Source organism: Apis dorsata, unplaced genomic scaffold, assembly GCF_000469605.1.
Source record: "Apis dorsata unplaced genomic scaffold, Apis dorsata 1.3 scaffold_52, whole genome shotgun sequence".
Lineage (NCBI taxonomy): Eukaryota > Metazoa > Arthropoda > Insecta > Hymenoptera > Apidae > Apis > Apis dorsata.
This window is the reverse complement of record NW_006263353.1, coordinates 1,798,079-1,814,153: the sequence shown is the minus strand read 5'-3', so window position 1 is coordinate 1,814,153 and position 16,075 is coordinate 1,798,079. Positions and strand designations below refer to the sequence as shown.

The following is a 16,075-nucleotide window of genomic DNA, read 5'->3' as shown; positions in this document are numbered from 1 at the left end:
GCCTCCACCTCGAGGTTTACTTATGATACACACGAGCCGCTCGTTTCCATGCGAGGCATTCGAGAGAGGCCGCGTTTAGTGGCAATGTCAAAAGCGATGCGAGCCGCCCACGTGGCCGCGCTATGAAAAATCCTCCTCGGCGATGCGACTTGTTGCGCGGCGCGCGTGAGTAACGCCGATGGAATTGATGAACTCGTTACGCTCGCTTTACGCTCCTTCCATTAGGCCGCGCATAAATTTCTCGGCTCTCGAGATGATTTCGCGCGTCGAGGCGGTCAATTTTTTTTATTTTTTCCAATAAAAATGATTATGCATTTATCGATAAACTTTTACTTCTTTTAATCTATTTCCTTTTCTTTTGAATTGTATTAATCGAAGAAATTATTAGTTTAAAAAGATATTGGTAAGTCTTAATTCAATTTGTCGAATGATAATAATAAATATTTTATATATATTTTTTTTTTTATTCTCGTCGAGAATTAGAATCAAAATCAAGATCTGGAAAATTGTTCTAAAAGTATAATTGGCCCTCTGGTCAAATTCGAGCAGTATTCGAAATTGCGAGGTATTGGCAAAGGTATGGCCGGCGTGTCTTTATTGCTGTGTGGCGCGCATTTTGCTCGTAAAACTTTCTACCAGAAATAATCCCTGCGCTGCGTGCCTTTTAACGATCATTTTTCCCTTTCCCTGCCGGCCTAGGTATATAACCTAACCTCTTCCTCCCTCTCACATCCTCGCGATGCACGTATGGGAACGCACGTGGGCACGCGCGCATACAATGTTACGCAAAAGTCTCCGAGTATCTCTGCCGAGAATTTGCCGTTTGCCTGGATAAAATAGGAAATTTCTCTTTAGTTGATCGTCCCCCTTCTCTTCTATAATATAATTCTTTCTTCTTTGAGGAATTTTTCGAGTAATTTTTATCTGTTTAGCATTGCAAATTAAATAAAACAAATTTAACTTAAATCTAGTCTAAATTTAATTGACGAAATTTAATTCGATTCTGATACGAATTAAATCAAATCCAAATTCAAGTTTAAATTAAAAGAAAAAAAAAAAAAGAATCAAATCGTTGATCGAATTTGCAGCAAGATTAAATCGCTTGTCCGATATCGATGCGATACTTTTGCGCGTTACTGTATACGCAATTGCAGCCGCGTCCGACCTGTTGGTCGAATCGACACATCGGGTATCGTAAAGAAAAATTCGCCAGGTGAAAATTACGAGCGACCCTCGTAAAAGCTCGGCATAAATAACGTGGGCTGATGTAAGGGCAAGCGCGTAGTTCAAGCCGCGAACAAAGAGAAAAGAGACGAGAATAGCGGTAGCGCGTCTCTTTAAACGTACGCCTCGACCGCCATTGCTGTCGATCTTGATTTTTTTTTTTTTCTCTCTGTAAACGAATCTGTGATTGTGCAATACAGTCGATTCGTTTCCGTCGAGATAAATTTTTACGGATCATGTTCGACTATGTTTCTTAATCCATTCTTTTTTTGAGGTTATGTTCTCTCTTTATTTTTTAGGTTATGCTTTATGATGTAATTCCTTTGAATTTTATCAAAATGTGTGTAGAAATTAGTGTAATTTAATGCAATGATGTTACATTGAAGTACAATAGAGAAAGTTAGAGTTTGAGGTTATGTTTAGAAATTAATGTAATTTAATATAGTGATATTAGAATACAATTATATTACAGTACAATAGAAAAGGTTAGAGTTTGAGTTATGTTCTCTCTTTATTTTTTAAGTTATGTTTTATGATGTAATTCCTTTGAATTTTAACAAAATATATTTAGAAATTGGTGTAGTTTAGTGCAGTGATGTTATATTAGAGTACAATAGAGAAGGTTAAAGTTTGAGGTTATGTTTAGAAATTGGTATAATTTAGTGCAATTATATTAAAGTATACTAAAGAAAGTTAGAGTTTGAGGTTATGTTTTCTCTTTATTTATTTTAGGTTATGCTTTATGATATAATTCCTTTGAATTTTATCAAAATATGTGTAAAAATTGTGGTAGAATGATGTAATTTAGTGCAGTAATGTTACATTAGAGTACAATAAAGAATTTCTTGTACTGATCAGTATTATCTATAGTTCATTCGATATATTATAACAATAATAAAAGTAATAAAACTTCAAAATTCTTACGGTACGTTAAAATTTAATTTCGCAGAAATAGTTATATCTCAATAAAGCAACAAGACTCGACATACCTGCAACCCTTGCAAATAATTCAAGCAAAGAGTTTCAATCCCCCCTCAGAACCTCAAAGAAACAAGCGCAAGAGGAAGACGAGGAGAACAGCATAATAACGTAGAATCCTTTTACGGAGGAAAGAATTTTTCTTTCTCCCTCTCGCGTCGACCAACGTCGATTTCGACCCGATTGAATGCGAATCGATCACTGAATCCTGCGCACCTCGAAAAACCGGCTGATTTACGGGGAGGCAGGATACGAAGCGATCGTCGTCGTCGAATATTTTTCAACGACCCGCCTCTCTCGACCGCATCCGATCGCCGATGATTTACGATTATTTCGAATAATACGCCATAAATTCTGACCATCCCGCGCGATAAGGTACGCGAACGTGTACGAAAATACTGATAGCGGGATCGATCATCGTATCGGATATTTAACGCATTGTCGATTTCTTTCGACAAAGGCGGAGTTTTTAAATCAAGATGAAATTTCGTGGACTGGAATTGGAATTAATTTTTTGAAAAATTACAAATATCGTAAAAAATTATTTTTCAACATTTCAAGTCTGACGTGTCCAATGTTATCTCCATAATTCTCTCGTATAACTTTTCACGAAACTTTCTCCTTTCTTTCGAAAGAAGAAGATCTCTCGCTCCTCCCAATTAATCCACCTCGCGAAATTCGAAAATCTTCCTCTCCGTTCGGTGTCCGCAAACTTCGTCAAACTATCTGGAACACGATCATACCGAGGGGGAGAAAAACTCTTCAAAGCGACCACGAAGAATCTTCTTCCTCTCTTCGGCGAGAAAGGTGAAAAAGGACGAGCGATTGATCTTAATTGATCGGGCAGCAGGCTAAGTAAGCTTGCGGTTTATCGCGGTTTAGAGCCTCGTCTCGTGGGCGTCGGTGGAACGAAGAAAAGTTCATCCGGATAGCCAATCAGCAAATGGAATCGTTAGTTGGCCGTAGGTGATCTCGGTTTGAACGCTCGTTCCTTCCTTGTACTACACAATCGTGATTCACGATCGCCATTGATCTTATTCTGTTTATCGTTGCTCCAGAGTCTAATTAACGAATGTTTAAAATTGTTTGCATCGAATTTATTATTCGAAATTGTCTCCGTGGAATATGAATTTTAAGTTGTTTATTAAGTAGAAGTTTGGTGTTTGAACAAGTTGAAAGATGTTTAAAGACGATTTATGTATGGATATTTTTTTGATAAATAGAAATTATAACAACTATCTCTCTCTATAATACAAGAAAAGAGATAATTTATTTATCGACCGCTCGTGTGTTTGATAATGTTTGAAGATGTCCAATATAGTGTATGTCAACTATTTCATTACATATTCAGCATTTATGTAGGTCCCAAGTTGAGGGAGAAAGAGAGAGAGAGAGACATATTTATTCATTGATGACCTAGATATACGTGTTCGATATCGATGTTTGATGAAGTTGGACGAAGTCTAACGTGGTCTATTATTTTTTAATAGAAACAAATATTAAATAATTTCTTGAATTGCATCGTTTCCCTCAAATTTTTAACTAATTTTCTATTGATCTAATCTAATGATTAATCCGATAAAAATTAAAAAGTTAATCGTATCAAAATGTATAATTCCAATTTGAGAGAAAAGACATGGATAGATTTCGCAATTGATAAGCTTGATCGAGACAAAACTATTGTTCACCTCTTACAAGTTATGTAAATGTTCTTAGCAGGTGAAAAGGGCACGAACACGAGTTTGAAGCTAATATTCTCTATCCGATAATGGATTAATTGCAAGAACAATTGAAGTTTCCTCCTATCTCGAAACGAAAATAGAAGGTGAGGATCGTTCCTCGAGCGACGAAACTCGTTTAGATAAAGCCGTATTGGCTTTGTTATGTAGTGGGATATCTCGACGAAATAGTCGACTTCACGATCGATATAATCGTTTAACGTGTGGAATAAAAATATTGTCAAATAATTTGCAATGTTACATGAAATAGGAAAATAGGAAAATTGATCACAATGAAATTATTCTATTCTGTGAATTCTCTCTTGAATATCAAAAATTGTGTAATCTAAATGTTAAATTTGTGGCAGAATGATAAAAATATACATTTCAATATATAAATAATTAATAGTGATTATTTTTATTTTAAGACTAAAAATTTCCTTAAAATAACGCAAGAACAATGAAAACTCGCAAATTATATAATAATTTATTAAATTATTTTAATAAATTACAAATCACATTTTATATATTAAAATCTACTTTTATTAAAAATATACTTTATACGAAAAACAATAAAAAGATTAATAAAAATTCCAAAATCCTTTCTATTCGTAATCCCAATATAATGTATAATCCTAAAATATCGAACACTGTAAAATAAATTTGAAAAATAAAAATTTTCCCCCTCGAAATGTCTTGTAGAACCACTATCTGAAAGACATTTATGAGCAAAAATATTCACCATTAGGAGAAAATTCGCATTCCCCATTACGAATTTTTCCCTATAAAATATCTATAGAACCGCAATATACCAAAGAATTTTTCTTGCCTTGCGCCCAAATCCTTATTAACTTTTCTCTTTTATCGATGAACCATCTTGGCCTTCGTAGGGGGTTTCGTATGCCTGGCCCTTTTATCAGCCGATTGGCCCGACGTTTCTATTATCGCGAGTGTGAATCGTCGTTCCTTTCCGCCTTGCTATCATCCGCGGACCCGTAAAGTAACAGTAACCGGTTGGAGAAAAATGATGGCCGTGGAGACACGCGCGCCAACCTTCTCAATGCCACGCTCTTACCCGCAAGAATTTCAACCGAGATGGCGGTATTGTACAGGCTCGATCAAAATTTTCTTGAATATTAAAAGATTTGTTTCGAGTTTCCATTTCAGATCACTTTGGAAGAAGAAATACATATGTACTCTGGAAATACATATGTACTGAAAATTCAGACAAGAATATTGATTATTCTTACGTATTTTTAGGAATATAATGAAAATATTAGCAAGATTTGTTTTAAGAGAAAAAGGGAAATAGGAGAAATGTATAATAATCAGAAATGATAAAAAAAAAAAAAAGGAGACAAGAATATTAAAATATATTTTTTCTCGAACGGATTCACAAATGATGAATCGACCTGTACCTGTTACGTGCAATTAGATAGCGATTTCGTTTCACTGCGAAATATCACATGGATCATTTCTCGGTACAGGACCGACAATTACCACGAAACATATGATCTCTCCAGATGTTATTTAATAATTATCCTTTGCGAATCTCGTTATATTATTCTTGTTTCCGGGATACTTTCAAACCGCCAGAAAATCCATCCAACACGAGTCGAAATATATATATATATAAATAAAACGAATGATTGTAAGATTTGAGAAACAAGAATTCACAAGTTGAGAGCCACTGTTGCGTAATAATAATCTTGTATAACATTACAATTCTCGTGTTGCAATTGGATGAACCAATTATTTTCTTATCTGCAACCCGAAGGAATATCGTGTCACGGAAATATTTACGTGGTGATGGAGAGATTATTGAGCCATGATTCGAAAAATATGTCGCGAATATAAACGTCGGATGTGAATGCAAATATTATATTTCGCAGGCATTTTACGGTGTCGATGAAACGACAGTAAAAGTTAAAAATAACTCCATCTTGTAAGAACTAATTATTTATCAGACACCGATCTCCAATTAGTTGGAGGCTGATAATTGATGAGCTGGTTAAACTGATATAATTAATTAAAATATCGGATATCGAATCTCCTTATCGCATTGGCATTATCTTTTTATATATATATATATATATACACACGATACGAATAAAATAGAACGTGCGTCCTTGAATCTCACGATCTTAATAAAAAAATTGAATATATTATTAAAAAAAATTGACACATTGATATTAATAATTTTTTTAATTTATGAAAAATACCACAATGAATGAAAATAACAATCAATAACATAATAAACTTTCATATAAAATTATTCTTATATTTCATCTTTTTCCAAATAAAAACTTTCCAAAAATATAATTTGGAAGAGAAAAGAACAAACAAGTTTCGTGCTACGTGAAACCAAAGAGGGTAAAATAAAACTGAGGAATAAAAAAAAAAAAATCAAACAATTCCAAAACAAAAAGAAGAGAAAAGAAGGAGCGGAAAAGACGTAGGACAAGCATAGGAGGTGAGGAAGAGAGAGTGGGTGGATCGAGTGGCTCGATAATGAGGGGATTCTCTGCGATCGCGTGAGTGTGCGCGCGCGTGTGTAATCTATTAGCCTTTCCGCGGCTCGTTCGTCACGGCACACCCACGCACACGCGCTGGCAAGGAGGAGCCGCGAGGAGGTTCGACGCGTATTAAGAGATACGCGCGAGATACGCTCGTCCGCTTCTAATCGCGCCGCTCATCTGACCCGAGTTCCTTCACCCTGCCCGTGCACTTGACTTGGCTTGGAAGGTGATCCGGATTCTTCGATCCTTTTTCCATCACCTCTTCGTCCTCCGTCGCGAAAAGATCGAGATTGCCAGAAAACCCATCCAGTTTCGTAACATTGAACTTGAAATATGGAATAAGACGTGTTTCATGCGAGAATAATATTTCTCTTTCTTGAATTGTAATATCGGTATAATCGACGTTTTTAAATCGATGTTTTGTTGATCAATCGAGTCACAAGACTCAAGTTTTTAAAAACGAAGATAAATGGAAGAAGTTCAAATAAAAATTCTACGATGTTTTTGTATCTGGTTATAATTAATGGAGTGGCTTAATTTTTGTATCTCTTGTGGGGGAGGGGGGGAGGAAGAGCGTGAAAAATATCGTGTTGTATATTGATGTGTATAAGCGAGAGAGCAACCGATGTCGTCCTGGAAACCCCATTCGAGAAAATTGACTTGGAAGTAGTTTGAAGTTAAGCTTCTTATTTCAAGAGGATGCACGGGGTTCTGATTTGATTATTCCACGAATTCTGATACTTTCTCGATAAAGTTTTAAAAGAGAACGAACTCGGTGAGATTATGTTTCAGTTTTGAGATTTCGAGAAGAGTTGTAATTTTCTTTGTGAAATGGAATAAATTTTCTCGGTTAATTTACGCTTCTTCTGAATTCTGAAACACGCTGATATATAAAGATTAAATGTGAAATTCGTCCACTTCAATTTCGCAACTTTTTTCTATTTCTACTGAATCAACCTGTAATTTAAATATCTTTGTATATCAACAAGAATCTTAATTTTCTTAATGAATCCAATCGAATATCTTTCTAGAAATCTGATCGTATAATCTTTATCGATTACAAGAATTTGAAGAAAATTGCTTGACTTTCAATTTTGAAACATTCTTCAACAAACTGTAACATAACAAAATATGAAAAATTATTCCGCCATTCTGTATACATAACTGACAAGATTGTTTCCAATTCAAAATTAAAAAAAAAAAAAAATACAAAATTTTGAAACACCGTGTATCTCGACAGATTCAAAATTCCTTAGAAATTTACTTCTTCATAAATCGTCAAAGTCTTCAAACAATGTAATCTTGGAACAATCTGTAGATCCTTCGAACATAACCATAAAACCACTACTCCGGAACCGTATAGGCATAGTGGATGAAAAACGATCCATGGAATCCGTGGAGAATCGAACAAGGGAAACAAAGGATGCTATACTCGAATACACATTTTATAAAAATTCTAATTCAAGCTTTTCTTCAATGAGAAACTTAACATAATCTATATATCCATCGATCATAAAGATTCCAAAATTTTGAAACACTCTGTACAAAACAAAATTCTCGAAGAAAATTTTGAACGAAACATCTTATAATTTCTAAACTTCTTCCTCCACATTCTTTACCACTTAAAAAGTACAAAAATATGAAACGTCCTGTACGCAATTCGACGCAAATTCAAACTTCCTTGCATTCTTGCATCCCCCTCCTCCCCCTTTAAATCGTCATTGCTAAATCTTCCTTCAACAAAGTAACGTTGGAACAACCTGTAGACGTTCGAACATAACCATAAAACCGCATTCGCCTAACCAGGAGGCATCGAAATCGTGCGCGCAATCGTTGGATGGAAAACGATCCGTGGAACGATTCGTGGTGGGACGCAGGGCGCAAGAAAACGACGTCCCGACATTTGATTGGACACGCGCGCCGCTTTAATGCCGTAATATATTCCGCATAATGGGAAGCTGAATGGCGTTCAAGGTCAAGAGTGTGCGGCGCGATTCCCACGGGAACCGGATGGCCGTGACAAACCACGCCGCAACCACGTTCGATCGCCAGGGAATCCTTCCTGCTTCGATACGCCAAAAACAAGCAACACTCGATACTTGTATACGTAAATACGACGTTTGGACACGCGATGATCCGCCGCCATTTTCTAACCGGTCGACGACCTTACTCGGAGGATATGGAAGAAAATGATTATATATATAAGGATTGTTTGATCGAATAATAATTAAAGTCTCTGAAGGCAGAGAATTTTTAAGGAAACGTGTGTATATATTTAGCATATAGAATTATTATTAGCGTGTGTGGATTGAACGAACCATTTTATGTGGTATAAATATAGAATATTGTTTGTTTATAATTTATGAGAGTGTATGTTATGTACTTTTTCGATTAATATTTTTTTTAATGACAAGTGACAAATGTAATTTTATAAATGATATTCTTCTTTTTAATTTCTCTCTAAAGTTGTAAAGTAAGCGAATTCTCTCTATCTTTCTCTGTCTCTCTTGCTCTCTTACGGGATCTAAAATTATGGCAGTCGTTGAGTTTTAGCTATCGAAGTAACTACGTAAGTACATGTATGGGTTCGTTGAGCTTCTCGTTTAAGTGGCTGGATAAGGTTGCTTGTGAGAAATTTGAGAAGGATCTGAAGAACTTCTTTACGGTTAGTTAACTTATTAATTGTAAAGAGTTTTCGTTGCTTCTCTTGGTTTATCTTGAGAACTTATTTTAAAAGATTTTCCACTCTTCTGTTTCCACATTTTTTTCTGTATACGAATCGATCCAAAGATCTAAGAAATTTTCTTCTGCAATCTTCATTTTAAACAAATGCTCGAAAAAAAGGATGAAACGAAAAAAAAAAAAGAAGGAAAATCGAGGAATGTCGAGGACCAACAATCACTCTTACACACGAGAAATCATTTTTATTGTCGAGCATGAACAATGAGCAATAATTTAACGAAAGATCGATCGTTAAAGCGATTCTCGAATAATGAGAAGACGATTAAAAAAAAAAGAAAAAAACAATGCGCGCCAATCGAACGAGCTATCGATCAAATACATCGATCCAACACTCTCGTCGACTGTTCGCCATCATTGGCGACCAATCATCCCGAAGAACGCTCTTCCGAAAGGAGCATTTCTTTCTGGATCAGAGGTCGAGGATATCCCCAAAAATTCTCCTCGTCCCATAAACCTCATAACTCGTAATTCCTATTTTCCAAAAAATTTTCCAAAATCCTCAACACGATCCCACCTTGATCTCGATCGAATCCATCCAACCTAAAGAGAGACCGGAACATGGATAGCCGGATGTATCTCGGCAACAGCGGGCGCAGTCTTGACCAGCAGTCCGATCGGATTAATTTCTCCGCCATGGATTTGACTGACCCCATAACTGGTAACCGACGCCTCTCCTTTGACGACTGGAACGTGTGCTATCTCCTTCCTCTCCGTAGGAGCAACAGCAATACCCTCCTTGGCAACAACGTTCGACGATCCATGAATCTGGCTGACACCGTGACTCGAGACAGAAGTGGTCGTCATAGAGGTTAGCTGAGCCGGAAGGACGGAGACGGTTTCTTTAACGATTGTTGGTAAAACAGGGACGCTCTCTAGGACGGTAGAGACGAGCGGAAATACCGACCGGACCACGGTCAACGGTTCAGGCTTTATCTTGACCGCGTCTTTGGGCCTTGATCCCTCGATACCCAACTGCTTGTGCAATTCTATGCGGTTCTCGTGGTAGGTGGGCGTGCGAGCGAGCACGGGCAACCCTCCCAATATGGTCTGCACAGGCAAGATCGGGTGCAGGTCGACCGGTTTCGCCTCCAACCGAGCGTTGCTGTGCACTTGAACTTGACTCTGGTGCGAGGTCGCGAGAGGGATGTTGTTGTTGTTGTTGAGCAGAGGTTGCAACAGCAACGAGGAGGAGGTGGAAGGAGATTGAGAGGGTGCAGTTTGTCTGTTCGTGTCGTTCTGGACACCGTCCAAAGATTGTTCTTTCTGCTCGTTTTTCTCGGGCAGAGTCGGATTAGAGTCTTGCAGGCTGCGCCTCCTGCGGCTGGGCGTGGAACTTCTCTCGGCCACCGCGCTTCTCGCCAGAATGATATGGGCCGTCGTTTCCAAATCGTTCTGATTTTCGTCCGTGGGGATGTTGGTCGCGGCCACGCGGAAACCGTTGTCGTCAGCGACGTAGAAGGCTGACTGGAGAACACCATTCGCGTCCACGTAGCTGTACGAGCCACGGAGAACGCCGCTCGCGTCTTTCACTTCCTCTTTGGCGGATGGGCCACCGGCGTAACTGTACGCGTGCTCCCCGGTCACGGTGTTCTGGTATTGGTTGTATATTGGGATCGGGCTGGACAGATACGCGTATGGGAGTAAATTCAACTGCGAGGCCGAGGCCAGGCTGAGGGCAAGAATCAATGGTATCTGGAAGAGAAGAAAAAATATTTATTTTTTCGATTATTTTCTATTTCATGGAACTATTTAAAAATGGTTTGGTTCATCCTTATCCCAATCGATAAGCTTTTAAAATTAACTCGATTATTTGGCACTAATTAAATGAAATTAAAAGTTAGCGAGGAAAATTTTTCATATTAATTTGGATAAGGATAGCGAAAAGAAAACAATGGAAATTTCAATTTTTCTTTTCTGAATGTTTCGAATAATTAATGAATAAGATTTTTTAATTAAACAGATAGATTAAACAGATTAAACAGATTCTTATTTTTTGAGAATTATTTGACAATTTCAAAGAGGAATTTTTCGCAAAAATTTTTGTTTATAAATAACAAAATTTGAATTTTGTACAAAATTCTGACAATTTAAAAGAACGAAAGGATTTCCAAACAAATTTTTCCCAGGACGATCGTCGATGAAACCGTCTCGTGACTCTGGAATCCTTTCAAGGTTGACGATTCGACGGATGGTCGAATTTTACGAACAAGAAGGTATTCTCGTCGCGTCGGAAGGACTGAGTTTATACTTGCATGAAGCTAGGGATCCTTTTTACGATCCAATAAGAAACGAACGAGTGACCACGTTGATGGCTAGAGACGCGAGCAAATCATGAAAACGAAAATACTGCTCTTGGAATCTTCCAAGACTGGCAGCATTGATTTTGAATTGTGACAGTCACGTATTTGATTTTCAAGAACGTGAAACGCGTGGAAGAATAATTTTTTTAAGATTCTACTGCTGTTCTCGAATTTAATTTGATTCGAAAAGGATCGTGATTTCAAAAAATTAAAGTGAATGAATTTCTTTGTAAATAAGAGAATGAAATATAGTAATATATAGTTTTATCAAAAAGATTTGGAAGATACTTTTTTGAATAGAAAAAATATTATTGGATGACTTTTCGTTAAAATATATTATCACAGAATTCCTTTCCTCTCAAAAGAATAAAAATCAAATTATCCATTCTTCTAATTACCCACAACCCGATCCAAAAAATCAATTTTTATTCACCCTATTCTCAACACACAGTGAACTAATAACCAACTATCTAAAAATAATAAATGCATGTTTTCTTTGAAATAATTGTAGAAATATTCGTCAACGTACGTATACACATTCAGAAAATCCTGTGTTCCTGTCCATAATAATAGATATAGATTTAGAAAGATCACTCACCAGCGACTGCATCGTGAGATAGTTTGCTCTATTCCAGTGGAACCTCCTCGCTCGACGAAGGACTGTTCGGCCTGTGCACCTTGCTTCCGATCTCGTTTTGACTTATATACATGGCGGAGGGGACGAGCGAGCCGGCGGCGGTGTCTTCGAACCAGGAACCAGAGGAATCGTCGAAGGACAGGCGGATCCGTTCACCGAATACTTGGAGACACGAGATCCCTCGATCCGGGATCCGGCATCGCTCGCCACGCCCTCTTCTTCTTCTTCTTCTTCTTCTTCTTCAGGTTTTATTTGCTCGTCTCTCGTTTTTCTCGCCGCTTTACCCCAGGAATTAGATCCGCGATTTTCTGTAATGGGATATCGAGACAAACGCTACGGCCGTTTGTTGACAATTGGAATGGAAATTGGATGGAATTCGACGAGGATCGATCGACGACACGCTGTGAAAAAATTATATTATTATAGGAAACTTGTTGTCCTATGGAAGAATTTGTTTATTTATCTCTCTTTATTTCTGGATTTTTTATTATTTCTCGTACGAATATTATATTTTTCATTCGTTGGATATTCGCTTTTTGAATGTGGAGTGGAAAATTCATTTTTTTATTTTTTTACAATTTGTAATTTTCATTTCTTCTTTTTGTGTTCGTTTATTACAAATTTCTTTCGATGTGGTTTTCGATAAGTTAAAATGGAAAATGTGACTTTTATTATTTTTGTGGGGATAAGATAGTGTAATCCTACGATATATTTACAGGTGGCCCTTAAAACCATGGTAAGAAAGAGAGGAAAAGAGAACAGTAAGTAAAATTTATGCTGAATTCCTTGGTACTTTTATCTTTTTACAGATTTATGTTATTCCAGGGCTATGGAACGCAGTATTTTTGCTTGCTCGATGAAAGTTTTATTTCTGCTGACCATCGTGAACCACTAATAGTTCATGGAGTACTGGAAATATCGATTCTTCTAGGTTTTAAAGGAAAAGTTCATCCGAGCTGATTTTAAATGAATTTTTACAAGAAAATTTCAATAATTTTTTGATTTGAAATTGATTAATTCGTATCATCATATGACATGTATATCGCAGATGTTCAAATTTCAGAACAAACGTAAAAATTGTGATTGATAAAAATTCTCCTTTTTCATAAGTAAGAATTTTCCAAAAAAAAAAATTTCGTTTATAAAAATGAAATATTTTTCTATAAATAAACGTTACATGTTCGAATCACATTTCATATTTATTCGTTCCAGAATCTCAATCTCCATAAAATAGTCGCTGAAGCAAAAAAGTACATCAAACTTGATTAAGAAAAATTTACAAGATTTTTTTCTCTCGAAGAAAGAACCCAATAAATTCGCAAAAAAGAAAATTTCTTCGAAGATCAGACGAATAATAGGACACAAAAATATCTAATTGTAATTATAGATTGCATTTTAATTTTAGTAATCATTTATTTTTTATCGCCCTCTCTAACTTGTATTATGTATTCTTTTTACTTTACACATAAATTATATAAACAACTAAAAAATTCTTTTCAAAAATCTTTTTCTCTCTTGCTGCAAATCTTTAATCGTTCTATGTTTAATTTTCTCTCACACAATCACATTCATTTCCAATAGAAATCATTGATGAGAATCGTCAACATCGTCGAACCTTAACCTCTCTTTCGTTTCTTTTTAAGTCTTTTTAAATGCTAGATGAGGGACGTAAATTCGAAAGAGTTTTCCTTTCTTGGGGCCCCATGCACAATGGAACACGTGATTGCATTTCTTCGATGCCTTTCGCGGCAACAATTCGACCGACCTTGATCGTACGATATTCCTCGTCGAAATTGTTCGGCTGCCGTTGCCTTTTTTCCTCATGAATCCTCCCTTTGTTGCAAATGAAATCGCCAAGGACGCGTTTACTCCCGGACATAGCCAGCCAAATGATCGAACGAACACGATTGTCCTTTGCGCCTCGTATCGCGAGCATTCTGGTTCGGGGGGATAATGGCGAGGAGCAATAGGAATTATTTGTCAGTGTCAACGAAAACACGAGGGAAAGGAGTGTGGAGAAATGGATTCTTGAATTTCAAATACCACTGGATGGTATGCGCATCTTTTTGATCTGTTTTTTAAGTTTGGAAGCTAGGTGGCGTTGTGTAGTTATTTATGGAAAGGTTGGCGAGAGATTGATTGTTCTCGATAAGATGAAGTATATGAAAATAAGTAAATGGTTCTTCTTGTTTTCGTGATTTCAACGAAAATTTTTGCCTTTGATAATTAATCGATCTTATCTTAAGTATTCAAGTTAAGTTTTTCTCATTGATCTTGTTTTCTAGTTTGAAGATAGATAAAAATAATTTAGTTATTTATGGATTGGAGATAAATTAATAATTTTGGATAGCACAAATATATAAGAAATTATTGTTTTTTATAATTCTTCTAACATATTCGACACGCAATATCTTTGTAAGATTTTAAGTTAATTGTAGAAATTTTAATTTTATCTTAGATTCTTGGATGATATTTCTTATCTAATCTATTTTTAAATTTGGAGATAGATGGCGCAGCATAGTTATGTGTGTGTTATTTATGGAAAAGTTCGTTAGAAATTGATAGTTCTATTATCTTTTTTAAATGCTACATTTAATAGTATTCCTTCCCGAGTTAAAAATTTGTTGTTTATTCCTATCTAACTTCCAACCAATTGCTTACTTCACAAATTATTTCTTCTTTCAATTTCTTACTTGATATAATTCATCAACAAAAAATAGTTTTGAAAAATGGAACATGTCTCTTAGAATTTCTATATTCAAAGTGATATTCATGATATCTTTTAAAATTTTTCGTTATTGGTCAACATTCGAAGTTAGCGTGTAACTACGCGTAGGCGATGATTCTAAGGCGCGAAGATATCGAGTCTCGATCGTCTGTTTGTTCTTTAGCTACCGAGAATTGCCAAGCACGCACATGTAGGAAGTAACAAGATTCTTTCGTAGGCGAGTTTCGCTTGGCAAAGTATAGATAATCAAGGGAATAGATATCTATCTACCTGAAAAATTAGAAATATAAAGAGAAAAGATAAATGAAGAAAAAAAAAATAAAATAAAGATAAAGATGTGATAATCGTTGAAGTAAAAACGATATATGAAAAAAATATATGGCTTTGAGGATTAATATCTCGAATTTTGGAATTAATATGTAATATTAAAAATTCATATTTTGATTTTTGAATAATAAAGAGTGTTGAAAGTAAAAAATAAAAAATGTATAAAAAAATTAAATATTTAATTTTGAAGTACAAGGTAAACTTCCAAAATTTATAAAAAGTTGGAAAAAATCATATATATATATAGGATATATAGGATTTAAAAAACGAAGATATAAGATAAATGAATTGTTTAAGTATTAATTTTTTCATTTGTTTGAAAACTTAAAATTGATTCAAAAATTTATTAATGAATGTAAAATTCTAAAAATCGATAAACATACGTATCTTAGTTTGAAATAAATCATCATATTATCTTTCACAAATCTCAGTTAATTAAAGGCAATCTTAATATTCTATAATAATTCTATAATAATTGGACAATTTTTTATAATTGATGCATTCATTAAAATTTTACTATTTTTACTTTAACTATAAAAATATTTTAAATTATTGAAAAATTAAATCTATAGAAGAAATATATCTCTCAATTTATTTTGTCAAATCATTGATATTCTTTGTACAATTGTATCATAAAATTTTAATTAAAAAAATGATATTAGCATTCTATTTTTTATAAACGAAAATTAAATTTAAATCTTTTATATTGTATTGTAACTGTTATAATATATGAGTTATTACGTAGTGCAAACGTAGTTTAGAATTCCAAGATACCGCAGTCAGTGTAGCATTTTCGGAAAAAATGTTGGAAACCACTCGGACCACGCCTACGCTTTCAGAGATCCGGTCACATATTTGCGGAGATCGCCACATGTCGTAAACAACATAAACATAATGTAGTC

At 35.4% G+C, this 16,075-nt stretch overlaps 1 protein-coding gene and 1 long non-coding RNA gene across 2 annotated transcripts; one reads left to right on the top strand and one right to left on the bottom strand.

Moving 5' to 3' along the window:
- Positions 1 to 9,347: 9,347 nt before the first annotated feature.
- LOC102671781 lies at positions 9,348 to 12,569 on the bottom strand. The gene is made up of 2 exons (XM_006609209.2): positions 12,080 to 12,569; positions 9,348 to 10,873 (listed from the first exon to the last, which is right to left on the bottom strand). Exons 1-2 carry the CDS (start codon positions 12,089 to 12,091, stop codon positions 9,722 to 9,724), a joined length of 1,164 nt encoding a protein of 387 aa, XP_006609272.1. The 5' UTR covers positions 12,092 to 12,569; the 3' UTR covers positions 9,348 to 9,721.
- A 2,021-nt stretch (positions 12,570 to 14,590) lies between these two features.
- Positions 14,591 to 15,165, top strand: LOC102671562. Its single transcript, XR_420779.2, has 2 exons — positions 14,591 to 14,881; positions 15,010 to 15,165. It is a non-coding gene; the product is annotated as an uncharacterized LOC102671562 (long non-coding RNA).
- Positions 15,166 to 16,075: the final 910 nt, after the last annotated feature.